Here is a 26,652-nt window from a genome sequence, read left to right as displayed (position 1 = left end):
CTCAACTTCTCCCCTGTGCAGCCTATTCCAGAGCCTGACTACCCTCGCAGACAATTATTTTCTAATACCCAATCTGAACCTCACCTGGAAGAACTTGAGGCCATTCCCTCTATTCTGATCACTAGTAACACAGAAGAAAAGTCTCACCTTGCCACAGCCTCCTTTCACGTAGTTGTAGAGGGCAATAAGGAATCTCCTGATCCTCCTCCATGAGGCAATCTCAGTTCCTTCCACTGCTCCTCAGAAGACTTGTGCTCCAGACCCCTCACAGCTTCATTACTCATCTTGGGACATGATCCAGATTCTCAATCACAGAACTGCAGGGGCTGGAAGGGACCTCTAGAGATCATCTAGTCCAAACCCCCTGCCAAAGCAGCTCCCTAGCTCAGGTTGCACAGGTAGGTATCCAGGCAGGTCTTGAATGTCACCACCTCTCTGTGCAGCCTGCGCTCCATCACTGCACTGTAAAGAAGTTCCCATGCACATTTGTGTGGAACTTCCTATGCTTCAGTTTGTGGCCATTTCCCCTTGTCCTATCACCACACGCTGCTGAGAAGAATCCAGCCTCTTCCCTTTGTCTCACGCTCCTTAGATACTTATAGACGCAGATCAGATCCCCTATAAATCCTCTTTTTTCAAAGGTGAACAGACCCAGGTGTCTCAGCCTTTCCTCATAAGGAAATGCTCCAGTCTCTTTACCACCTTGCTAAAATCAAGGTAGACTACATCCACTACTCTCCCCCCATCTACCCAGCCAGTAATGACATTATTGAAGGCTACCAAGTTGGTTGAGCATGACCTCCCACTGGTGAACCCATGCTAACTACTCCTGATAACCTTCTCTTCCAATTGCCTGGAGATGGCCAAGCTGTTCCATCACCTTTCCAGGGACGAAGGTGAAGCTGAGTGGCCTGTAGTTCCCCAGATCCTACTTCTTCCCCTTTTTGAACACTGGAATGACACTGGCTATCCTCCAGTCTTCAGGCACCTCTCCTGTTCTCCAAGACCTGTCAAAGATGAAAGTGGTTCAGTAATCACCTCTGCCAGCTCCCTCATCATACATGGATCTTTCTGAACGTCTTTCTTGTAGTGAGGAGCCCAAAACTGAGCACAGTACTCAAGGTGTAGCCTCACTCTGGCTGACTACAGAGGGACGATCACTTGCCTGCTCCAGCTGGCAACACTATTTTTGATACCAGACAGAATGCCATTGGCCTTCATGGCCACCTGGGCACACTGCTGGCTCATGTTTAGCCATGATTCAATACCCCCCAATCCATTTCTTCCACAGTCTTCCAGCCACTATGCCCCAAGCCTGTAGCATTGCCTGGGGTTGCTGTGACCAAGGTGCAGGACCTGGCATTTGGTCTTGCTGAACCTCATCCCATTGGCCTTGACCCAGTGATCCAGCCTGTCCTGACTTGAAGGCCTTTCTACCATGAAGAACATCAACATTTCCTCCCAACTTGGTATCATCTTCAAACTTACTAAGAGTGTAATCAACCGCCTCATACAGATCATCAGTAAAGGTACCAAACAGGACAGGCCCATTAGGAACACCACTCGTGACCAGTTACTAGCTGGATTTAGCTCCATTCACCAACACTCTGAGCCTGGCCATCTAGCCAGTTGTACCCAGCAAAGGGTGTATCTGTCCAAGTCATGGGGTGCCAGCTTCTCCAGGAGAATACTGTGAGAGACCATGTCAAAGGCTTTATCAAGTCCGGACAGACTATATCCACAGCCTTTCCCTCACCCACTAGGTGGGCCACATAGTCACAGAAGATCAGGTTAGTCAAACAGGACCTGCCTTTCCTGATCCCACACTGGCCAGGCCTGATCCCCTGGTTATCCCATATAAACTATGTGATTACAATCAAGATGATCTGCACTATAAACTTCGAGACTGCAGTTGTCTTGCTTGCCTTTTGACAGCTATCTTTTCTGCCTGTTTCTTCTTACAGAGAACAGCTGTCGGTGGCTTAGTAGGGCAGATTCCAAATCTCACCAGTACAACAGTTCGGACAGCAAAGCATAGCTAACGTTCTGCATTATGACCTACATTCATTTAAGTGTACAGCAATATTCAGGTCACAGTTCATTGCTCTACAGCTATACACAAGTACTTAGTAAACATAATTCACATTCATCAAGATGCAACATTATATCCCCAAATTCACACAGAATTGAGTGTATTTTAGAATTGTCCTTCAGATCCTTATTTTTCCATAATTAAAATTAATGGTGTAAGTACTCAAATGTTTGATTTCTGTTCATGTAAACTTCTTCCAAACAGATACAAGCACTACTATGTGACACAGTTTTTAACATGAGAGGAACAGAAATCTGAACAGAGATGCCTTTTAAGGCAGAAATTGTGTCTCAAAACTGAATCAGTGCATTTTATCATTCTTAATAAAAAGCCAGTTACTTTAAATAATTAACTTAGAAAAACATGTGTTAAGAGAAATACATTAATTTTTAAAAGTTTGTAAGTTATTAGTCATGTCAAGTACTCATTTACTTTTGCCTAAAACCAGGTCCTACTACTCACACATGCAAAAACTTCTCATATCAGACTTGGAAGTCTGACATTTAGGGTCAAATTGCACTTTATATATGTCTGTGCTAAAAACCTGGACTAGTACAGGAACTTACAATTATAACATTAACTATACATCAGAACTAGTTTTCAGCTTACAGTTACATTACCCTTAGATAAGATAAAGTTTCTAGTTTAACCTCCTCCTTCCAAATACAGCCTAAATGTTCACCTGCAGTTTTCATTTCTCACTGCTTTTTATTCTATTAGTGCAATTTTGATCTTCCAGATGCATTAAGACAGGTATCTCAAAGAATAATGGCAATCATATGCTGTCAAGTTTGGTTTGTTAGACACAAAACTGACTACATAAGGATTTATGTTCCATAAAAGGCAGATTTCTATCCCTGAAGAGTAATTTTGGTTGTTAGTCAAACTTCCTCCCCGCCTTCCCTAGGAGGAAAGTCTGTGGAGATCAGCATCATACAGATCACAAGAAAGGCAGAAGAGTTCCTGGAAGAACATTTCCTTTTGTTGGAAGTCTCTGGACTGTTCATTTAAACAAATAAACAAACAAAAAAAGCAACACAGAAGAGTGACCCAAAGGCTTGTGTGCAGCACTTAGGCATACTGTGTTTGACAGGACTGAAAAATGCTTCTGCTCTTAATTTTAATTTCAGAATTAAACAGGAGATCAGTAGCCTACAGGTCATCTTCATATTCCAGGTGCTTTGCTGTGATGGCTTCCTGGAGATGAATTGCAGCACCACCCATTAAGGCAAATGTTGGGTACATTATGCCTGAGCATTCCACCTCACACTCATACAAGCATTTCATGTGGCTGGCATCATAAAAGCCCACTTTGCCATTGTCATAGTCGAGGCAGATCCCCACGCAGGAGGGCAGGGGAAGGACTCTATTTGTTGCATCCTTGCCATCACCAGTTGCCTTTGGGTCAGCAGCTGCCTTGGGGATGCAAAACTTCTTCATGCCCAAAGTGACCAGTGTGAGAGGCTGTGATGAATCCAAACAGGCATCTTCACTCCCACTATCATGACCACTGTCTTGTTCAGACCTAGAACAGAAAAACAACCATTTGCTCTTGTCAGATTCAGAAATACTGTCTGCAACGTGAACTACAGATAACATTTCTGTAAGACAGGTAACACTATACAGAACCCAAAAGCTTGTGGGGTAAAAATACACCTGGAAGGGAAGATGCATTTTCTAAGTGAACAGCCACTTGAAACAACTGACAGGAGCTGAACACTAATGAGGGTGAGACAGCAAAAGGTTTTGCTACGGAGCTTTTAAGTTCCAGGTTTATCTAAATCTACTTATGCAAGGCAATCATTAATGAACCTACCAGGTACAGTAAATTAGGTAACCTGAGAGGTAGTTCTGCAAATACGATTACAGGCAGGATGTGTTGAACTTTATTTACATTATTTTAAATAACACCAATAACATATGAAACGTTACTCTTGTTCCATGAGTTCCATGCAACTGCAATATTAAACTGCCTTCAAAATTCAGAACACAGTAGTTAATATCTTAAGTTTTAAATAAAAATGTGCTCTACCTAGAAATTTCCTGCAATTTCCATTTCCCAGAATAGCAGCTGGCAGAAATTTTTAGCTACATCTACGCAATATCCATGTTTTCCCCTGAATGCTGTCACCAGATAAAGACAGACCACAGAAGCACAAGAATCATCATTATGCAGACAAATTGTACCTAAGTGTTCATTTTTGGTTTTGGGAGGTTTATTTTGGTCCTTTTTTTGTTTGTTTGTTTCAATTCAGGACATGCATGAGTGGAAGACTTCCAGATATTCTTCTGTTCAAAGGTAAATAGGAGTCTGGAAATCAGGATCTGATTTCTCCCTTTGCAAAAAGGCTCCATCTCTGACTAAGCAACTCGAGACATGAGCATTTTTTTCTGTTTCAATATTTTGTGTAGGAAGAAGCCAATAAATCTGCTAGATCTGAAGCTATAGTCTCCAGATGATACCCTTCCAGCCTTCCATTTCCAGATACATCTGAGTTTACTACAGCTGTAATTGAGAACTGGAAACCTTTGTGCTGGTTTGCTCACTCTATTCTGACTTGTGCTCAGCAGCAATCTAAAAACCATACGCAAGCAACCTGGAATCTACCATGATGCAAGCTACTGTACAGACAGACAGATAACACCGTGAACGTTGTACCTCTGAACAGCTGCTGAATCCATCATGCTAATTTAGGTCTAGCTAATGACAACCAAGAATTGCTTAAGTCTTGCAGCTGATGGATTTCTTTCCAAAAAAGAAAGATATCAGGACCCTAAGTAATTAGAACAGCTTTGTACTGAAAGAAGAGAACAAGAGAGGACAACCTGCATATATCATATTGCTTCAAGCTACTTACCACTGGTTAGGTTCAAGTTTACTAACTGAGACTGCATTTGCTTTTAAATCATTACAAAGAAAAATTAAAATAAAATAAACACAACCACCTCTTTGTTTAAAACATGCTTCATGTACATGACTGGAATTTACCTTGGGCTGGTCACATCATGTGTATTGTGGAAAAACTTCTGTATCTTGGTGCTAGAAACAACTCCCACTTTTACCAGGTAAGAATAGGCTTCCACATGAAAAGCCCAGAAGTGCTTCCCTTTGGCAATACCAGTGTCACCAATGATGTAATTCAAGGCTGTGTAGCATCCAAAATGCATGCTTTCAGCTCTTAGCAGTAAAGGAAATCCAGCCCTGCTTTCCACAGTGGTTCTTCCTGAGTTCAGAAGGAGATGTTCACTGTTGTATCCACATTTGTCATCAAAAAGAAAGCTAAGAACTGAAAAATAGTATTCCAAGAATTCTGTTAGTTAAATATATATATATTTTTCTTTCTGTGCTCATAAACTGCATCTTAACATACACTGGCATTAGAAATTCTCATTATGAAAAGCCACTGGAATTGTCATGCAAGCTAATAATCTCAATATGCTAATTAATTTTCATTATAGTGCTTCTATACATATATATACAACCAACAATGGGATAGAAGTCTGGGAACTGTTAGGTGGTTTCCAGTGCAGGTGGACACAAGAAAACTCAGTACCTGGAGCGGGAGGTGTACGCAAAGTAACTTCTTTGCTCCAAGAGCTACAGACAGACCCTTTATGTCCTTGAACTCTAAAGGTGTAGCTACTGTCATCATCCAGGTCAGATATGATTTTGCTCTTGCTGTAAACTTTAAATTCCTGCCAAATCACGTTCTCCTCTTCTCTATCATGCTTACGATACTGAAGAATATACATATCAACAGGGTCTGTTTTTCCAGAGGATTCCCAACTGATCACAGCTTTGTTGTACATTCTGCATTTCTTTTCATTGATTTCTGGTATTTCCAGACCTGGAAGGATAGAAATTAAGAAGAAAAAACCCAGAAGTTTAGATATACACAGTTCTAGAGTGGATCTACTTAGCAGAGTGGAAGAAAATATGACTTGCACAGTTAGAGTACAGCTGGTGCTGCCCACGTTCCTGCACTCAAAAGAATCCCTTAGTTTCTGTTTTCAATTTGGAAGTTGTGCTATCGATTTGTGCACAACAAAAAAAAACATTAAAAATGCCCATTCTTTCCTATGCACACAATAACAAGCTTTCAGTAAGACTTAATTAAGTGTCACTTAACTACAGTATTTTGGAATCCAATATAAACTGGCACTGAAGTTGATGACACTTCAGCTTGTCTGCCAAAGCCAAAGCCATCGCTGTTGAAAGGTAATGCTGCGTGGGTAACAAAAGCAGATGAAACAATGCAAGTCAGGGTACCTCACTGAGGTCTGCAACTGCAGCCCTGCATAAATTATCACCCTTTCTAGAGAAGCTCTTAAAACTGCAACTCAAGGAAGACTTCATGTTCTCACAATTTACCATTGGAATGAAAAGTTATGTCATCAAGGATCTCTTGTTGCTTGGTAGTGTTCACCACAAAATCTTCAAAAGAACATTCAGCAGCTGGCCGGAAACATTTCAGAGATTCAGTAGCTTTTTGGATTCTGAAAGCACAGGAGTAGAGAGATGCCAGACAAAAGAAAAGAGAATGTATAAATGTGCATTTCTAAAAACAAAAATGGCTAGGTTTCGCTTTAAAAAAAACAAAAAAAAAAGTTCTGCTTTCATGTACTTAGTGATCATGTACTGAGAATCTCACTTCAGACAGAATTTCAAATGCAAAGATTAAAATCCTTACGCACAGGAAGATAAGGACAGCAAATAGGTTACAGTTCAAATAGCAGAGTATCTTTAACAGCTTTTTGCATCTGGTTCAAATAACAAAATAGCTGTGAAGTGTTAATGGAGAACAACTACGAAGATCGGAAGTGTAAAGCCAGAAGAGACCTGTTAGATTAACTTGCAAATAGATGATACAATCACTGTGCAAAGGAATCTGACGGTGAGCTATACAGACTTCCCTTCCAATGATGTTCTGCTAAGCAGGGCTAGATGCTGTAGGAGAACAGAATCCCTTCGGCGTGCTATTTCTTAACACACAGTGCACCACAGTAACCTCTTCTAACTGCACCTGGACTAGTCATGAGGCTGTGCAATAAAAGGTACTACACTCAGAACCCTGCTAGCAAGTGTTAAGATAACTTATTTGAACAGATATCCTGCAAAAGAACCTGTACCTAACCTACCTGACATGAAGCTGTTTTGCTGTTTGAACAAAACAGGACTGATCAGTTTCTTTAAGCACTTCTTGAGCATATCCTACAAGGCCATTATTTTCCAGGAGACCTTGATATTCTTCTGCTTGGTTTTGCAACTTGTCCACCCTTAAATTCTTAGACATTTCAATTGCCTGAAGAGCTGCAGACTTCTTCTCCTCCAGAATATTAATTAATTTCTCAAAACTCTGAGATGCCTCTTCTTTAGCTTTTTCTGCATTGCACTAGGAAAGAACAAAATACATTTTAAACCAACCTCATAGCTCTGCGTCTGTGTAAGGAAACACACAGTTTTTTACGAACTATAACAGCAATACAGTCACCTGTTTGAAAGACAAGAATTATGGTTTTGTTATACTGTGAAAGAACTAAAAATACAAGCAACATTGCACCCAAGCTAGTGTATATTTACCATCTTAACACTGCAAATGAAGAGCAGGAAAATATTTCTCAGGTTATGCCTTGAATAATGTAGGACATTTCTCTGCCTAAGCAGCTCATAAAAGAGCAGTATAAAAGGAGGTCAGTCTGAAGCCTCCATGTGGAGGCTGAGAAGCAAATGAGTTAATGTCCTAAATACTTGGTAGAAGAGTAAAAGGAGATCACTGAGATAAGGAGCTCTTGGAGGAGAGGACCTTACAAAGGCAAAACAGTACTTCTCCAGATGGATTTCCTTATCTTGTGAGACTATGAAGACCTGTTCAGCAACACCAGGATAACTTAGTGGGGGAGGGAGAGATCTCAACAACTATGCCTGCGTATCAGTGATGCTCAACAAGCAGTATTTTGGGCAGGGGGAGAGCGAGACAATCCACTGACCAATTTCCAGAGTATTCTAAACTTCAAACTGCACTTGAGCAGGTGTAGAGTCGTATCTCAGTCACAACTTTAGGGTGGGCTTGACAACCACTTGAGACCCCAGCTCATTTCTGGGACACTGTGAAGAAGGACTGTACATCCTCAGTGGAACTGCACAACTAGTGACTTGAGCTCCTCTTTAGTGGGGGGACTGTGAGCACATAAAAGTCAAAAGACAGCCAGTTCAGGGATGTGTGCTCAGCGCCAGAGAAACAACCCTTACCACTGTGACATTGCTGGATCCAAGAGTTGTAATGCAAGGCATATCATCATGGCTCACAGCCAGTAAGGTATAGACATATAAATCTAAGTATCATAGTGGGATCCAAGCAAACATTTAACTGATTGTTTGGCATTGTTTCATCTTAATTTACCGCAAAGGGATCTCAAACATTGTGACCTCTGTACATTACTGAGGGTAATCCAGTGTCAGGCCACATCTCCCGACTCCCTTGGAGCAGCAGGACCACTCTTGACTACTATCTCAGATGTAAGCACAGATATGGTCTGCTCTCAGGAAAGGGCAGGGCCAGGAGCTCCTGCAATTTCTGACAGAGTTTTGCATCTTGCATGCAAAGAATACTCTCACTTCTGCCACTTATATGCAGAGTTTTGGATCTTAATTCTGACTTTACTGTAACATTCTCAAAATAATTAAAAAGCATAAGCTGTGCATTTTCATTAATACAGAGAGCTTTAAGCCTAACTCATCTATCTTTGATTAAAGTATCAAATAAGCCTTAATTCAAATTTACACTGGAAACCAAAACTTCCCCTTCCCCTGTAGATTACCTAAATTTCCCACACTATCAGAATGGTTTTACTGTAGAGAAGTGAGAAGACTAACACAACTATTATAGAAATTGTTTCCAATTAACCCTCCACATCTCAATATAGCCAAAGAAACACTGTGCTGGAAACAGCTCCAGCCCTTGTTGTGTCCCTTCAGGATCCCTTCACAAATAAAAAATCAATATTACCTCTGTTTCTTTCAGCAGCAGATCCAGATGTGAGATGTGAGTTTTCACTTGGTTTTCCTTACTGATGAGGTACTCTATATCTTTTGAAAGCTGTTCCTATCAAAATAAAACAGCAAACTGTCAGATCAAGGATTTCCACCCCAAATTAATCAACAGCAGAAAAAAATCACTCAGTAAATGCTCAGCTTGCCAGCAGCTGACTACCAGTTCTGAAAGTTATAGAATCAGAGAATCACTAAGGATGGAAAAGACTTTACCTAGTCCAACCATCCACCAAATAACAATGTTTCCCACTTCAGCATACCCCTCAGTACACCATCTAAATGTTTCTTGAACACCTTCAGGGATGGTGACTCCACCAGCCCCCTGAGCAGCCCATTCCAGCACTTGACCACTCTCTAAGAGAAGTAGTACTTCCTAACGTCCAACCTTAATCTCCCCTAGCATGACTTGAGGTCATTCCCCCTCGTCCAATTGCTAGTTAACAAGGAGAAGAGGCCTACTCCCACCTTGCTACCACCCCCTTTCAGGTAGTTGTGGAGGGCAGTAAGGAATCTCCTGAGCCTCCTCTTCTCCAGACTGAACAGTCCCAGTTCCCACAGCTGATCCTCAGATCTTCCCTGCAGTTTTCCAGCCACTCTGCTCCAAGCCTACAGTGTTGCTTGGGGTTGCTGTGGCTGAAGTGCAGGACGTGGCACTTGGTCTTACTGAACTTCATCCCATTTGCCTCAGCCCAGCTATCCAGCCTGTCCAGATCCCTCTGTAGGGATCTCACTACCCCCATGCAGCCCAACACTTCCAGCCAACTTGGTGCCATCTGCAGACTTTCTGAGGAAGTACCCTCATCCAGGTCATCAGTAAAGATACTGAAGAGGACAGGCCTCAGTGCCAACTCCTGGGGAACACCAGTCATGACTGATTGCCAGCTGGATTTAACACCACCACTCTCTGGGCCCAGCCATCCAGCCAGTTCTTAACAAAGCAAGACTACTTGTCCAAGCTGTGGCCTGCCAACTTCCCCTGGGGTATACTACGGGAGACAGTGTTAAAGCCTTTGTAAACCAACACTGTAAGAAGCGCTGAGTGTTCCAAACTGACCACACTGTCCTATTTTTTTCAGCAAGCAACATGAAGCAACTTAAGAATGCTCATCCTTCCTAGAGAAGTCATCTTTTCTTCGGCTGAGGAACCTGAGGCCTAGGAACATGATTACAACTTACAGAAAAGCCTTGCCAGCTATTAATTCATTTCTAATACAATTGCTGGAGAAATGAGTGGTTTCAAGTGCAGTTTATGAGTGTCTCTGCAGTTCCCTATTTTCAGGAGTTAACATCAGTACAGGAAGAGCCTTGTAAATAAGCAGGGAGGCCAAAGAGCAAAAATGTTTGTCTTTTTTTTTTTGTGGGCAAGAGCTAGAGAAGAAGAAAAAGGCAAAGGTAGCAGCAATCATTCTCAAGTAACAAAACAATGTTTGCAAGTCTTCTTTACCATACTGTGCTTAGGAAATTAACAGCTACACTGCTTCAGAAACATGCTGGTCAAATAAGATACTTCAGTTTCAAATTTTTTTGACATGCCTTGAAAGTGTCAGTTCACCAAGACACAAGGGAATCAACCTGAAAACATTCAGTGGTACAAGCTAGACTGCAAACTATTAATGCCTTAAACTTTCTGAAAGGGTCATTATTACTGCACAGATGTCTAAATTAAGGTGGAGGCACTTTTAAGTGGTTAAGTTTTAAACATCATAGAAAACTATTATTTTCTCAGATGTGCTAAGTCATATTAATATGTACACTAACAGATGTTGCACAACACCACGCTTCATGACCAATGTCCTATAAAAATGTGTGCAGACTTCCTCCCAGAAAGAGTTTGCTTCTCTTTCTTCTCTCTTTTTGAGAGAGAAGCTCAATGTTCTTCCTTTTCTCAAGTTCAGGTCAAATCAGTTCACATTTACCTTAAGAGTTTTATAGGCAACGCTCATCATTGTAACCCTGTGGTTTGCATGAGATCCACCCAGTTTACAAAGATGACAGACAGGCCTTCTGCAAACTTCGCAGTACATATTTATTCTTTCCATTTCATGTTCTGGGCACATCAAAATCTAAAAAAGAGAGAAAAGAGTGAAAGAGTATTTCGAAAAACAAACCATGAAAACAAACAGCTGCCCCAAGACGGTATGTAATTCCTACAGTTGATTTTTGTTATATTCAACTTATCTGCCGTATAGTTTATGTTTGTCCACAATTTTATGTCTGCGTCAGGTAGCCTCCATACTGCAGTTAATCATCTTGCTAACCCCTGAAGTTGTTCACGTGCTGTAAGATACCTCTATTCAGGTCCAGAGCTGCAAATGCAATATATATAACACACCCCACATTCTCACATTCTGCTGGCTCCAGGTCAGCACCTCAATTCTCTCCCAGGAAAGCTGTGACTTGTTTCTTAAAGCAAGAGCTGGCATAATACAGTAGTGATTTAAATCTAAACTAGTCTCAGAATGGCTACACAGCTATTGCTCCTGGAGTGAAATACAGCCTCTACCACCAATCATAGTCTGTTTAAAGGTCAAAGGTTCTGTTTCATTTATTTTTCCCTATCTGATTCTAATTACAAGTTGTTCATGCTGAGCACTAATTCAAGTATCAGCTTCAATATTCTGAAAAGCCTGGTGCTCACTATCAAACGTCTTTCAAAAACTGAAACTGCTAAACTAGGGAGAAAAATGTGCAACTCAACTCCAAGTTCAACAAATATATATGCCAAAAAAGGAGGTGGGGAGAAAAACAAAGGAACCAAAAAGAAAAAATAATCCAGTAGCATGAATATAGATACACTAACTGAAATCTAAAGACTGTCCCTGAAACCCATATTTTATGGTGAAAAGGGTAAAGACACTAGTCTCACTAGCACCTTGGTATGTAATATTATCATTAAGCAAAACACATGATAAGCTATCCAACTGTCACTGTCTAGTTGATTTGATTAAAAAAAAAAGAAGAAACTTTTAACAAAATCAACTGTGGAAAAAGGTATCTCCAAAGAGCTGCAATAATCTCTTAGCCCACAGAAATCACTTTTCCACATCACTGTCTAGCCACACTTAACAGAAAACCAAATATTTTTTATTTACCCCTTGTGTAAATCAAATGCACAGCCTGCAAACTAGAGACAGAAAAAGCAGATTATCTTGTCTAGCTCCCTCAAAATTCAAGAACAATCAGTCTACTGTGTGCTTCTAACATCCCCACCACACACATTACAAAGTGCTCTGCAGTCTAGTTTTAAATTAATGCTACGACCGGGAACATTGTTTAGGAGATTAACAAATATTCTTTCATTAAGTTCTGGTCTTAACAATGTACCATAATTAAAAATGGACTTTTCTTTCCTTATACTAAACTCAGTCTGCAAAAAAATAATGACCAATTTACTATTGATAACACTTAAAACCTTCCCCCATGCTATATCTCTTCTGTACAAGGGACAGAAGCAGCACACCAGAAACTGATGCCTAGTAGGGCAACTTTTAATAAAGTTTTCTCCCGCACCCTGCCCAAAAATGCACACATGGAGCTACTCACCATGATACCACCTGCATGGGATCAAAACTTAGCAACGTGTAAGCACATCTAGAGCATTTCACCAAGTGCTAGCTTTGAGCATTGCTGCCACTAGGAAATTCATAAAAGTCAGCCCAGAGCACAATTCTTGTCAATTTAACTCAGGCGTGGAGCAAATGCTGGGACACTAAGACTTACTGTGGTCTTTTGCTAGACAGAGGGCAGTTGTGACAATTCCTCCTGTTGTGTAACTTGAATCTAATTAGGTACATCCATGTCCTGCATCACACTCAGTGAGAGAAACAAAAGCAACAGCAGTTTGCAGGCACTGTGTTTTGTCTGAATGCAGCAGTGCATAAGGCAGAAAAACTGCAATTTCATTACTGCCTTTTGCTACAGAGAAGGATTAGAAGGGTGCACCTAATACCAGCAGAGACCTGAGCTTTCACCTACTCAATGCATGGAGGAATAAGACAGAGAAGATGCTTTGTGATGGATTAAGTTCAGGCTCAAAACATCCAAAGGGAACTAGCTTCAAGAAAGGTTTTTTGTTTGGCTGTTCTCTGTTGGTTTGTTTTTTGTTGTTTACCATACACAGGCATCCTCCTTTACATGACATTCAGAGTCACTGCCTATTCCGAGTTGGAAGGAACCCAACTCCTGCCTTCACAGAGGACCACCTAAAATCCAAACCCTATATCAGAGATTTGGTCAAATGCTCCTTGAACTTTGGCAGCTTGGGGCCATGCCTGTTGGCCTGGGGAGCCTGTTCCATGTCCACCATCCTTCCGGGGAAGAATCTTTTCCTAATACCCAGCGTGACCCTCCCCTGATGCAGCTCCATGCTTGGGTTTTGTTGCTGTCATCAGATAGCAAAGATCAGCATCTGTTCACATTCAACTTGCCATCAACCAGAACCACTGGATCCCTTTCTGTGGGGCTTCTCTCCAGCTAATCACCCCCCAGTTTGTACACAGAACCAGGGTTATCCTGTTCCACATGCAGAATCCAGCACTTGCTCTCATTAAATTTCATGCAGTCGGTGATTGCTCAGACCTCCAGTTTGCCAAGATCTCTCTGAAAGACTTCTGCAAGGCTCTTATGTGAGTCAACATCTCCTCCTAATCTAGCACTGCTAACAAACTTAGCATATCTTCATGTCTCATACCAGTGTCATTGATGAAAATACTGAAGACAACCAGCCCTAAAATGGAACCCTTTCACAACTCCATTAGTGACTGTCCTCGCGCCCAGTATAACCTAGAACCTCCTTTACCAACTCTTTGAGCCTAATAATCAGCCAATTGTACACCAAGGGAATTTTGTACTTTTTTGGACATTTTGTGCAGAATGATTCTGGGAGAGACACTAACAAGAGTTTTTGCTGAAACTAAAAAAGACTACATCAGCTGTCTTGACTAGGTGTGTAACCTTGTCATAAAAGCAGATTAAGTCTGTTAAACAGGACTTCCTCCACCCGAACCTGAGTTCACTGTGACCAGTGACTGCATTGTCTTTCAAGCATTTTCTGTAATTCAAAAAATCATATTATAGTAGAATGGCTTAGGTGGGAAGGGATCTTAAAGATCATCTAGTTCCAACACCCCTGCTATGGACAGGGCAGCCACTCACTGGACCAGGCTGACCGGGGCTCAGTCCTGAACATCTCCAGAGATAGGGCACCTATAACTTCTCTGGGCAAGTGCCTCACCACCCTCTTCTTAACATCTAACCAGTTCTAGTCCTCCAACTCAGTGCTCTGGGATCTACCAGCAGCATTGAAGACAGGCAAAAAAGGCATTAAATATCCCAATTTTATTGATGTTCCTATTTGTGAGGTGAACAACCTCATCAAGGTATGGCCCACTGCTGTCTCTGGTCCTCTTACTCCTATTAACATACTTTAAAAAGCCCCTCTTGTTGTCTCTCACAGTACTGGTAAGTTTCAACTTCATCTGAGGTTTGGCCTTCAAAAGCATCTAATTAGATCTTCCATGTCACCTGACCTCATTTCCTGTGGTCATAAACTTCCTTTTCCCACCTAAGTTCTAGAAGAAGCTCTTTCATCAACCAAACCAGCTTTACACACCACCTGCATGAATTCCAGCATTTTGGAACTGCCTGCTCCTGTGCTTTTAAGTGGTTGTGCTTCAATAATGGCCAGCACCTATGGGCCACAGTGCCTTCTAGAGCAGTTTTCCAGGAGACTTTGCCAAATAATTCCACGAGCAGCCTGAAGTCTATTCCCCCGATATCTATAGTTGAAGTTTTGGCAGCAGTATTCTTTCTGTCACAAATGATTTTTAACTGAATACTTCATGGTCACTAGGACAAGACAGCCCCCAGTTGCCATTTCACCCAGAAGACGCTCTCTATTTACAAACAACAAATCTATGAGAACATGTTTCCTAGAAAACTCCCCTCAGACAATTCTGGATGCTCAAAATCTCTATGTCTTAAATAAATAAATAAACACAATCCATTAACAAAGTAAAACAAAATTATTAATTTGAGGGTCCCCTGTTCAAGACACTTTGGCGTCATCATCAAAAACTTATGATTTACTCAAATGACAGCAGAAATAAATGAAAGAACGGTGGTCCTAAAAATCAACTGTCACAGCACAAATATCTCTGAAGCTATATATGAATAAAACAATGAAAATTCACAAAGATTCAGTATACTCACTTTTAGTCTGATGGTGGTGGTTGGTCCAACACACTCATGCTGAGCTTTCACAGTTCCCCATGGATGGTGTACCTTGAAACACTCATTGCAGTAGCTTGCACTGCAGTCTATGCAGGTCTTTGTGGATTCCTGAGGTGGAGGTTTGCAGAAATCACACTTAATAGCTATGGCTGCCCTGGCTGCCAGTCTGTGTCGTTCCACAATTGTTTCCAAAGTTAAATTTCGGAATAAGCCATTGACACCACGTTCTCCAAGATCAATATCATGCAGGCAGCCAGGACAAGGAAAAATAGTTGTTCGAGGAGTCAAAGAATTGTGTCTTCTGCCTGTGTAGATAGCAGATCATGATTAGAAGGAGCATAAACAGAAGTTTCAGGTCATGAAGAGGGAAGTGCAACGATTTATGAACCAATCCCAAATTATCATGGGACGTCATTCAAACCAATACAATACTGATTTATAAACACACTGCCAAGCCAGAGAGAATAGATTTGCCATGACAAGGAACTGTAATGTTTGAGACCAGGGAACATTACAAACTTCTGAAACTTAACTGTCAAGATGAGTTTAGCTGTTCCAATTCCACCTTCTGCTTCCTGCAGCTTTGCTTTTTGCAACAACTTTGCCAACAATACTGTTTTTCCTCAGAGCATGTCCTGTGCTTCCAGGCTTAAATAAAAACTATTTCTCTACTGCTGCTATCTCCACAGCATCCCTGCATGAGGCATGGGGGGCAGGCTGCCTCAGCTTGTGGCCACCTACTTTAATGAGACTGAGGATTCACACAGGAACAAATGTATACCTTCCTAAGCCTAATAAACTCCTATGTTACATACCACGGCGAACTTAAAAAAGGTGCTCCTTTAAAAGATGATCAAGAAGTTTGTGCTCCAGCTGGGGATGCATTCAAACGTTGTCTTTTAAAACACTAAATGTACCTCCTAGGAACCAGCCAGCATTAGGTTAACTGGCTAAAGAGAAATAAACAGCTTTGTAACACATTCCATTAAGATACTTCTGCCCAGTGAGATAAGCTATTCCCAGTTCTGAGCTCCCTGAAGTTCTCTTTGGCTGAGTCAAACTTATCTGGCTCATCCCAAGAGAAGCCATAAAAGAGAGAAACAAGAGAACTAGATTATTTCCAGTATGAACTATCAACCTAAACTATTAGTCAAAATATGCAGAGGCTGGCGTAGCTCTTCTCTATCTGAATGGCCTTGATGACGGAGGAATGCATAGAAACCCCAAACATAAAGGGTCTTACTATGATATCAAGTTTCAGAGTTTCCTCCACTCTGAATTAGGGAACCACAGATGGTTACAAACATCATTTCATTTCAAAAGAGCACTGTAGAGAAGCTCCAAATAGCCACACAACATTTTCTCCTCCTCTCTAAAAATAAAGAAATTGAAGACTCAAATAAAACTGCAAGCTAAAAGAGCCTCTGGAGCATGTGCCTAACATAGCTCACACAGACCTGAAAGTCATGCATAGCACAGTGTTCTTACTGCTATCAAACAGGAGTGCATCCTTACCTCACTCCTGAACAAGAAGGAGGAACAGTGACCAAAAAGCAGTCATTTATGTATGTCTGCAGCAGGCTAAGCCAGCCTTTAAGCCTAATGCATATTCCCTCTACGAAGAAAATAACAACAACAACAAAAACCACTCTGCAATTTTTAAAATGGTTTAAAATCCCTTTGAGAGGATTTCATTCCACTGTAGCTAACAAGTTCATAAAGGGAGGTAGAACTTAAACTAGAATTCTTAGTTCTTATCTCAACGAATTCTCCAGAATTCTGTTACCTGTATTTAGTCAATTTCTTCCTTGCAAAATAACTGATATTCCATTTATTTTTGAGCAGTCCTTTTGCCAGCAGTGCTTGTCTTGCACTGCTCTTCTGTGGCTGCTTCAACCAACACTTCACAGGTCCCCATCATGCCTTTTCCATCTTCTCACTCTCTCAGAAAGGCAACCAAATCAACAATACTAGCACAAGAAGGCGGTTGCTTTACAAACCTTTGCAATGTGCCCCATAATAGTCATGTATGATCATCAGCTAAGAATCCAAAACCAGAAGGATAAGCAAATCTGTTTAAGGTGGCAGTCTTGGTCCCTCAATCTCAGCTGGTCTTATGCCCTCCTGTACAGCACAGCTGACTCAACTCAACATACGTAACTTTCTGGCTAAAGGAAGCAGAGGTTTGGTGTGGACTTCTTTTCTTTTCTCTGTGTGTGTGTGAGTTATGGGAGGTGGTTTTTTTTTTTTGTCTTTTTTTTTTTTTGGTTGGTTGGTTGTTTCTTTGTTATCAAGATTTAAAATTTTCCAAGTACTTACGTGAAGCAAATTAATTACCCAAACTGTGTGTCCTGCAATATCCGTAACTTGGCACACACTGCAACATGCACATGCAAGGCACAGAAACAGCAGCAAGACACAAACTTTCACTCAAACGTAAGCTCCCAGCTTACAACATCATGCACAGAAACAGAGACACCTTCCACACAGACACCCACAATGGCCTAAAAAAGTGATGATTTTGCACATACTGTCATGCAGTCAGCAACTATAGAAAGGGATCTGGAGTACTTATTAAAACTAAGAAAATAATGACACAGTGTTGTATGTATGTCTGCAAGTAATCCACTACAGCAGAGAGCAAGCAATGACAAAACATGGAACAAGAAAAAAAAGACAACATGGTGCAGTGGTCAAGTTTAAAAATACAATCTGAAATTCTTATCTAGAAGTATGCTTTTGAAGTCTGGCTGAAGCAGCTCACATATGTGACTGGTAACACAGAGGTGAGGTCTGCTACAATCCAATTGAGGCCTTTCATTCTGCCCATCATGGGACAAAATCAGACTGCCATCACAAGTCATGCTTGGCAGTGACTGGTGACACTGCTAACTGAAAGCCATCCAGAATCAGGCAAGCCCTGCATTCTTAAGATGTCTCATCCCTTTTCCCTGACAGTGTTCAAAGAGCCTGGTCTGTTTCTCTTGTTTTAAAACCTGGAAGAGTACACTCTTGGCAGCTCTGCATGATGTGCCACATCAGAAGTTTGAGGAAGGAAACATTCTCTTTTTCTTCTTTTAAAATAGTGTTAATATACTGCTATGCAACAAGAACTAGCTCAAGGTCTTGTTTTCTGCCTACAAGGTTTATACACTTGCATTTTAAAAAGAAAGCACTCACGAAGTGATAAACTTCTTGTAGCACTGTTGTTCCTGACTATCTTGCAGTTTGCTAAAACTGAACTGCAAGCATTCCATGCAGCAGAAAATAACAAAAACAAAAAACAAACAAATAAAAACCACACACACACACAAAAAAAAAAAAAGAAAGAAAAAGAAAAAAAGTAAAAAAGGAAAGGGAGAGGAAAGGGAAAGGGAAAGGGAAAGGGAAAGGGAAAGGGAAAGGGAAAGGGAAAGGGAAAGGGAAAGGGAAAGGGAAAGGGAAAGGGGAAAGGGAAAGGGGAAAGGGAAAGGGGAAAGGGAAAGGGGAAAGGGAAAGGGGAAAGGGGAAAGGGGAAAGGGGAAAGGGGAAAGGGGAAAGGGGAAAGGGGAAAGGGGAAAGGGGAAAGGGGAAAGGGAAAGGGAAAGGGAAAGGGAAAGGGAAAGGGAAAGGGAAAGGGAAAGGGAAAAAGGGAAAAAGGGAAAAAGGGAAAGGGAAAAAGGGAAAAAGGGAAAGGGAAAAAGGGAAAGGGAAAGGGAAAGGGAAAGGGAAAGGGAAAGGGAAAGGGAAAGGGAAAGGGAAAGGGAAAGGGAAAGGGAAAGGGAAAGGGAAAGGAAAGAGGAAAGGAAAGAGGAAAGGAAAGAGGAAAGGAAAGAGGAAAGGAAAGAGGAAAGGAAAGAGGAAAGGAAAGAGGAAAGGAAAGAGGAAAGGAAAGAGGAAAGGAAAGAGGAAAGGAAAGAGGAAAGGAAAGAGGAAAGGAAAGAGGAAAGAGGAAAGGAAAGAGGAAAGGAAAGAGGAAAGGAAAGAGGAAAGAGGAAAGGAAAGAGGGGAGGGGAGGAGAACCCAAAAACTCAATGAATCACATTAGATGTGTGGCCAAGAGGAACTTAGATCCATTCCATACTGTCTTTTACAGTTTGGCAATCCAGTTTCCAAAGAACAAGTATATACTCTCTATATATTCTGTGAAATATTAGGAATCATCTCAAGGAATGAATAAGATCACTTCTCTTGTAACAAATATCTCAATTAATAAGTAAAGAATAGGCATAGCACGTGCTCATGCTCAGTCTCCAAATTCACAGATACCAGAATAGAGACTGCAATTACTCAAGTCGAAGAGCAATATTAAGTATGTCTTATAGAGATGCTGCTTAGGCTTCTCTCTTCCCAAGAAGAGATGCCAACACTTCAAATGTAGAAGAGCCCAACCTACATCTGCGTGTTTGCAAAGGGATAAGATATCTTAAAGATAAGAATTTGTTTTCCAAGTAAACAGTATCACCAGCATTCTGTGATTATGGAAGACATGAAAATCAAATGCGTGAGTTAAATAAATAAATAAACAAAATAAAATATTTTAAAAGTCAACTGGATTCTCCTACAAGTTTTAAAAAATGTAAATGTCTGGCCACCCCCAAACTCAGCTTCTGCATGGGTGCTTAGGAAGAAAGAAAAGGCTGAGAGAAGTGGCTACAAAACATCATTTTCAGATACTTTAATCTTACCCACATTGAGGGTGTTTTCTGCAAAAAAAGCAGGTAAGGACAGCCTTCTGAGAACTCTGCTGGAGTCCTGTGCCATTTCTGTGTTTTATGACACCTTCAGTCTTCAACTGATGCAAATGAATGCCCGCGCTCTACTGACTAGAGTTCCTCATACTGAGTGTGAAATGCAGATTTAGGTTTACTTCAGTTCATTCCTTTCTTCATGGGAACATTATTATTAATGAGTGCTCACGTGACGGTCAATACTATGGAAAAGTTTTATATTATTTTATTTTGACAGAGTGTCACACAAAAGAAGAGAAACATTTACAATAGTAAGCCCAGGCAGTGGCTGAGATGCTCAGACTAGCCCAGTTTCAGAAATTAGATTTACTTCAAACAAAGGGACACTGGCTATCCCTTCAACCTGCCTGTGTCACTAAGCACAGCAAACATTAGAACAGAATGATAGTTTTCAATACTTAGTTTTCCTCATATTCATGCCTTGGACTAAATTGCCAGATCCAGAAACACCTGCTCAATTAACAAGGTGTAAATTTCAGTCTGCTTCTTTATCAGACATAATTAAGAGGGCTGGGAGCAAATGAAGAACTGCATTACCTTATATTTAAAAGCGACAGGAAACCATGACCTACAATTGTTAAAAAGATCAGTATAATAATTACCCTTCACTTCTAGTAGGAAAGCAGTTTTACTCAAACTTGAGTGTGTAAACTGGAGAAAATTAAAAAGCTGGAGTACAGACCGTTGGTTTTTTTTTTTTTTAAGGGGAATAGAGAATTTACATTATTTGCACCCATCAAGTACATCTAGCTGTGCACAGATGCAAAAAAAACCAATAGTTCTAACCTTTAACTGAATGCCAGTCCAGTTGACCTTTAAGTCAGAATGAGAAGGTTTCTTTTCTATACCTTTGCTTGCTGCAAAAGCCACTTTGTGGACTTGACCACTGACAAAAATCTATACGCTAACCAGCAATATTTGAGATCTGAAGACCTCACTATCTAGAGCCAAAACAACACGTGAAGCATTTCTACCTCTCCGACCAAAAGACCTCCTCTGTGAGGCTGCAAACAATGAACAGAAAGCTGTTTAGAAATAAAAAAAATGAGATATACCATTGGTTTACAATGGTTCAAGTGAAGAGTGTCAGCTGTTGTCCCTCCTGGATCTGTTAAAATACTGCAGGACTGAAATGAAAGAATGTTTAATTCCTAGCACATGATGACACAACTGTAATCTTCAAGCAGAAACAAAACAGGGAGAAAATATTTTCTACATTCACGTTCTGCATCATGTGTGCTACACAAATGACAACATAACCACACTACATGCTTTCTTCCAATTACACCAACATATTAATTACAGTGATATTACAGAAGATGCATTAGAAGTGACAAACAGCTTTCATTTCACTTCAATATGCAACAATTTATGCAAAAAATACTTCATAAAATGTAACTAAGATTTTTCTAAAAACATCATGTTGGATTTTAACAAGAAGATGCACTCCCATTTCAACTGTAAAGTCAAGAGTTCTACCAGTTCTGGCTTTTTTGCATTAAGATAAATTGTGTTTGTACATGCAAGATGTCTATGCACAACGAATAAAGAATTCAGACCCACTCTTTCTGGAATCTCAAGCATTTAAATGCCCAAATGATTCCAAGCACATGGCACCCCTTGTGAAGGCAGTAAGGATTCCTTAAGCAAAGAAATCAACCAAAACACAGCAGGAGGAAGATGTCATATATTTAAGTTGCTCTGAAAGTAATGCCTCGTATTTATTTCCACAGAAAATGCAGAGAATACAAAGAGCACTATATCCCTTTTTGATAGAGCACTTTGTCTGCTACAAAACAAACAAACAAGCAAACAATTTTTAACATAGTCATCACCATTGGCCATGCATTTTCATCAGCCTGCATGCCGCACTCATAAAAATCTGCACCAGTGGAGGTGATCCTCTGCTTCACAGCTGCTATGATGGAGTCACTGCTAGGAAAACGTTGCCCATGCAGTTAAACTTTCACTGTACTAGCATCCACTGTTTGGTCTCTGTCAACACTCAGCCAGCATCAATGAATGCCAGTGGGAACATTTTCTTCCACATGTCGGAATTCAATCACAGAGCTTTGATTCATATGAATTTCCATGTCAGTCTGCTCCTCTGCTGCCACCTGTCACATGGCAATGAAGTGTGACAAACACTGGTGAGAGAGTTCAGCCTCTCCTGCCATACCACCAACGCTCATAAAATAGGAGGCATTGCTTTCAGAGCAGCCCTCATACACTTTCACATACAATGATTTCACAGTGACATGCCCTGCACACACCTACAAGAAATGTTTCTTTCTTAGGTAAGTGAAGCTTCACTTAGGTTGCTGTCTTGTATCTTTTCACTCTTACTGAGCTGTTTTATTACAAACCCCACGGAAGGTCACAGAGTAAATTAAGTCATGGGATGTCCTGTACAGTCCCTTCATCTGCAGGATGGCAGGGATGCACACTGGCTGAATACTAGCAGCCCCAGACTTCTGAAAGCAAAATGCTCACACCTCAAGAGAGCAACGCGCCCATAATACCTGAAACATCAGAAGCAAAGGAAGCAAAGACAGCATAACCTGAACATTCAAACACATTCTTTAAAGCTCCCATTTCCATATGATTTTCATTTTGCAAATCTTAAATGTCTGGGAAGATAATTTTCCTATGATGTGCTTCTGCCCAACACTCATTAGGGAGAATGGAGGGAAGCCAGTTCCTTCTGGGCTGCAGCACAATCCTGCAGTTCATGGAAAGGGTATGAAGACATTAGCAAAGCCTTTATCTCCCCCAACAAACAAGTCAGATCAGGAGATAACACACATGACACCCTACTTGTCTGCTGGAAGGCAGACTACAGTGAAGATGCCAGCACCTGCAATAAGCTGATGGGATCAATCTCAAGGGGGCAGGAACATCAAAAATGGGTTCCTGTCCTACTGTCAGGGATGTTAACAATGCAGTAACTCTAAACCCTGTGAAAAATGCAGCCGGCTACTACTGCAGAACTGGGAACTGAACTCTGGAAACCCTATCTATCAAGTCTCTGAAATTCTCCTCCCTTCTAATGCAGTCACAAAGGGGGGGATGTGACAGCATTTGGTTTCTTACAGTCATCTAGCGCTAGCTCCTCAGAGGAGCCTCTGCCTCCTTCAGCAGGGAGGGTGGACTGTGCTGTGCACCAAGATGGACCACATCACACTGGGTCCTTGTTTCTGCTGGCGATGGAGAGCAAGATGAAAGTGGGTTTACAGGACAGAGGATGTCCACCTCATCCAGGCTGCTGAGCAGCAGCACAAAAAGGCTGCTCCCCATGCACAGCCTCTTCACACTCCCTGTGCTGTCTCTCACAAGGAGGTCACCACGGTGCACAAGGAGGTGCATCCAGGTACCCAGCCTGAGGCTATGATACCCACCATGTCAAAGCTGACAGCCGCAAAACCAGGGAGACTCTTATTTTATGCATATGTAACAATGCCAGAACACCAGGCTTACTAGGGGGGGAGAGAAGGAGGGGGAAGTGAGCAGACTTCCACTTGGGATAACACAGTTATCAGCGAGCTCCTGTGAACCTGCAGTTGAGGAAGGCAAAGGACTGTTTATAGAGCTCAGACACCGCAAGGCTGTCCACACCACGTCCTGGAACAGGGCTGGAATGAAGATAACTAATAGTTTGATTCCTTCAAGCAACAGTCAGCCAAGCTATGGCAAGCACAGCATTTACTTATCAAACTTATTTCAGTTTCATGGAATAGCTGAATAAATCAAAGTTTCATATAAGTGAAGGCAGTGATATCTGAACTTCGAAAACTGTGAAGGGGACAACTGTGAGCATGAAATGCAAACACAGATTTAGGGTGTGTCTTGCACAGGACTCTTCCAGAGAACTGTGGAATGTGGTTTTATAGTGGGCAATATTTCCAGCACAAAGACTAAAAGCCAAGTGGAGGTTTCTTTTAAGACACATGGCATGCATAAAATACTTCCAGTGTATCTGTGTAAAACCTGATCACCTCATCCCTGAATTACAGAGACAGCTGAGTGCAGTCAGAGTAAAAATCTGTATAGTACGATACCACAAAGTGTTATGAGTCCTCAAGCTAAGCACACCTTAAAACCCTGATCAAATCACACTGGAAGAGACTTGTAGCACATTTTCCTAGTACCTGCATTCTCCAGTTCTTCAGCCACCTAATAATCAGCATTTGTGGAAAACAATTCACTGCAAACGCCATGAAATAGACAGGACAACACTATCATCTGTGAAGTCCGCAAAGACTCCGAAGGAATTCCAAACTAGAGAATTTAGGCTGGTTGAAATCTGGGAGGACAATACACCTGACATCTACATCTTGGTGCCCAACGGTATTTGAAATAAACAAGCAAGGACTACAAGCAGTTACAGTATGCCCCAAAGACAAATGTATTCTGTGTGAAATGCAGTGTCTTTAAAATTACAATCTTCCCACTGTTCTTATTTCAGAATGCGTAAGATCAGTGCTATCTAATTACGCACATCAGGAGAACTGAGAAGACATTCTACCCGTGCAGATACCATTTGGCTCAAGTCAGCATAATACATAAAATTAGAGAAACACAAAAAAACTCTGGCACACACCTGATCTAGTAGCTCTGTCAATCTTGTCCGTGCTAGCAGAAGAGATTCGGAAGCGTGGGCTGCTCTGATTTGAGGATTCAGAACCCGCATCAGCACATGAGTCTTCAACTGCAAACAGTATATCCTTCACACATTTGTGACACAAGTTGTGTTGGCAAGGAAGGATCAGCGGGTGGGTGAACAACTCCTTGCATGCTGGACAGATAAGCTCTCTTTCAATATTACTCGTACGAACCTTAATGACAGAAAGAGCAGAAAACCAGTCATCACTGGAGAAAGCAGGAGATGTAGGATACAGCATGTTGTCCCTACTCGTGTCACCAAACCCCAGCTCTGTACAATGATGGTTGGTTTTAGCTGTCTTGAGGCGTTGCTCTGGTTAATGCTGCAAACAAATCTTTATTAACATTTATAAGAGCACTCCTTGCAACTGAAAAGCACCTGGCTTCTACGCAAACTTGGTTCATCTTCAGGTTATGTCTGCATTGCAGGGTAGGAAAGAAGACATGCAGGATTAATTGCACCTAGGGATGTAGTGGAACGAAAGCAACCGTGCTTCTTAACAATAGCAATCCTTACATTTCAGTCAGCCTGCCCGCCTCCCAAGAAGGGAAAAATTAAAGAAGAAGAAGAAGGAGCGTCCAAACGGCTAGACAGTCGGCTTCCCCGCCGTGACACTCGTTCGAGGGCAATGAAGCTGCCGCGGTTTGGCTACAGGGCAGCAGCGTGAGCTGAACGCGTCCGTCCGCACGCAGCCCTCGGCCGGGGCGGCAGCGCTACTTTGGCGTGCGCTCCCCGCCGAGAGGCGAGCTGCCCGCGGCCACCCATCAGCAGCAGCACGGCGCTGCCCCTGACATCTATCCGCAAGTAACCAGAGCCATCAGAAAAGTAAAGGAAAAAATAAAAATAAACACACAGATAAAATACAAACGCCGACAGCCCCCGGACAAAGCCACCCCTCCGTGCCCGGCGCTCACCTCCCGCCCGCCGTCCTCCATAGCGGCCCCTCCTCCGCCGCGTCCCCGGCAGCAGCAGGGGACACGGCAAGGAGGGGACGGACCTCTCGGCAGCACCGAGTCGGGCGTTAGCGTCTGGACTCAGAGACCGGCAACCGCCGCGCCCCACGGGGGCGGCCACGCCCAGCGACCGTAAGGCAACGTCCGGCCGGCAGGGGGCGCCGCGGGGACGCGGAGCGGTCCGTGCGGCGGCTGGGGCGCGATGCTCGGGGAGCGATCCGCGGGCAGCGCACTTTAGGGCAGGGCGTTAATTATCGTCTCCGCCACGTGAAGATGTGACTGGGTTGAGAGGGCTTTAAGAAGCCGTACAAGGGTCCAGGCTCCCCCTCTGCACTCGCAGATTTTTCACCGGGCTCTTGATGCGCCCTAGCCTTGAACTGCACCCACCGCGCCAAAATCCGTGTTAGCGCCTAATTACAGGGAGAACAGAAGGGCTAGGGATCTGTGCTACGTTAGGAAGTAAGAGCGGCAGCCGTGAAGGGACTCCTGCTGGCCCCTCCTGCTGGCATCTGCGGGAATTGGTATAAGCGACGTGGCTGCAGCAAGTCACTGCTGGCTGTTTCCATATGCACAAATCTACCCGCTGAACGCCTCTCCTGCTCATTGGTTTTTTTTTTTGGACATTAAAAAATCCGTGGAAGGTCGAACTGGTTCAGCCATGCAGCCTGCTCCTGCTCGCGTCAGCGGGGTCTGGCTGGGAACAGAGTTACAATGGGCACCCATGACATCAGCAGACCTCTGGAACCGGAGAGAGCAAAGGCTGTCACCGTTTTCTCACCTCCGTAGGGTTAAATGGCGCTCATTAATTCAAACACTAACACAGAGCAGTTCCCCGAGCGCTCATCTCTATTAATTAACAAGGCAAACCGAAGAAGGACCAAGTACTATTTTTCAATTAGCAAGAATACTACACTTGTAAAGTACTTGGGCAA

General features: G+C 42.2%; 1 protein-coding gene across 1 annotated transcript; it reads right to left on the bottom strand.

The window, feature by feature from the left end:
• Nucleotides 1–1,292: 1,292 nt before the first annotated feature.
• TRIM36 (tripartite motif containing 36) lies at nt 1,293–25,712 on the bottom strand. Its single transcript, XM_065745530.1, has 10 exons — nt 25,682–25,712; nt 24,705–24,939; nt 15,354–15,679; nt 11,060–11,206; nt 9,100–9,195; nt 7,232–7,485; nt 6,465–6,589; nt 5,647–5,940; nt 5,082–5,379; nt 1,293–3,617 (listed from the first exon to the last, which is right to left on the bottom strand). The coding sequence occupies exons 1-10, from the start codon at nt 25,700–25,702 to the stop codon at nt 3,245–3,247; spliced, it is 2,169 nt and encodes a 722-aa protein (XP_065601602.1). The 5' UTR covers nt 25,703–25,712; the 3' UTR covers nt 1,293–3,244.
• Nucleotides 25,713–26,652: the final 940 nt, after the last annotated feature.

This window comes from Cyrtonyx montezumae, unplaced genomic scaffold (assembly GCF_038088225.1).
Source record: "Cyrtonyx montezumae isolate F1298 unplaced genomic scaffold, pur_monq_1.0 scaffold_36, whole genome shotgun sequence".
NCBI classification, from domain to species: domain Eukaryota; kingdom Metazoa; phylum Chordata; class Aves; order Galliformes; family Odontophoridae; genus Cyrtonyx; species Cyrtonyx montezumae.
This window is presented reverse-complemented; position numbering and strand designations above follow the sequence as displayed.

What these genes read in the sequence shown, in the direction of transcription:
- TRIM36 (XM_065745530.1), bottom strand. Translation starts at nt 25,702, where the DNA reads ATGGAGGACGGCGGGCGGGAG. An exon ending in TGCTGCTGAAAGAAACAGAG is followed by an intron (nt 7,486 to 9,099) that starts GTAATATTGATT and finishes GTTCTTTCCTAG; the next exon opens with TGCAATGCAGAAAAAGCTAA. An exon ending in CATGATGTGACCAGCCCAAG is followed by an intron (nt 3,618 to 5,081) that starts GTAAATTCCAGT and finishes TTTCTGTTCTAG; the next exon opens with GTCTGAACAAGACAGTGGTC.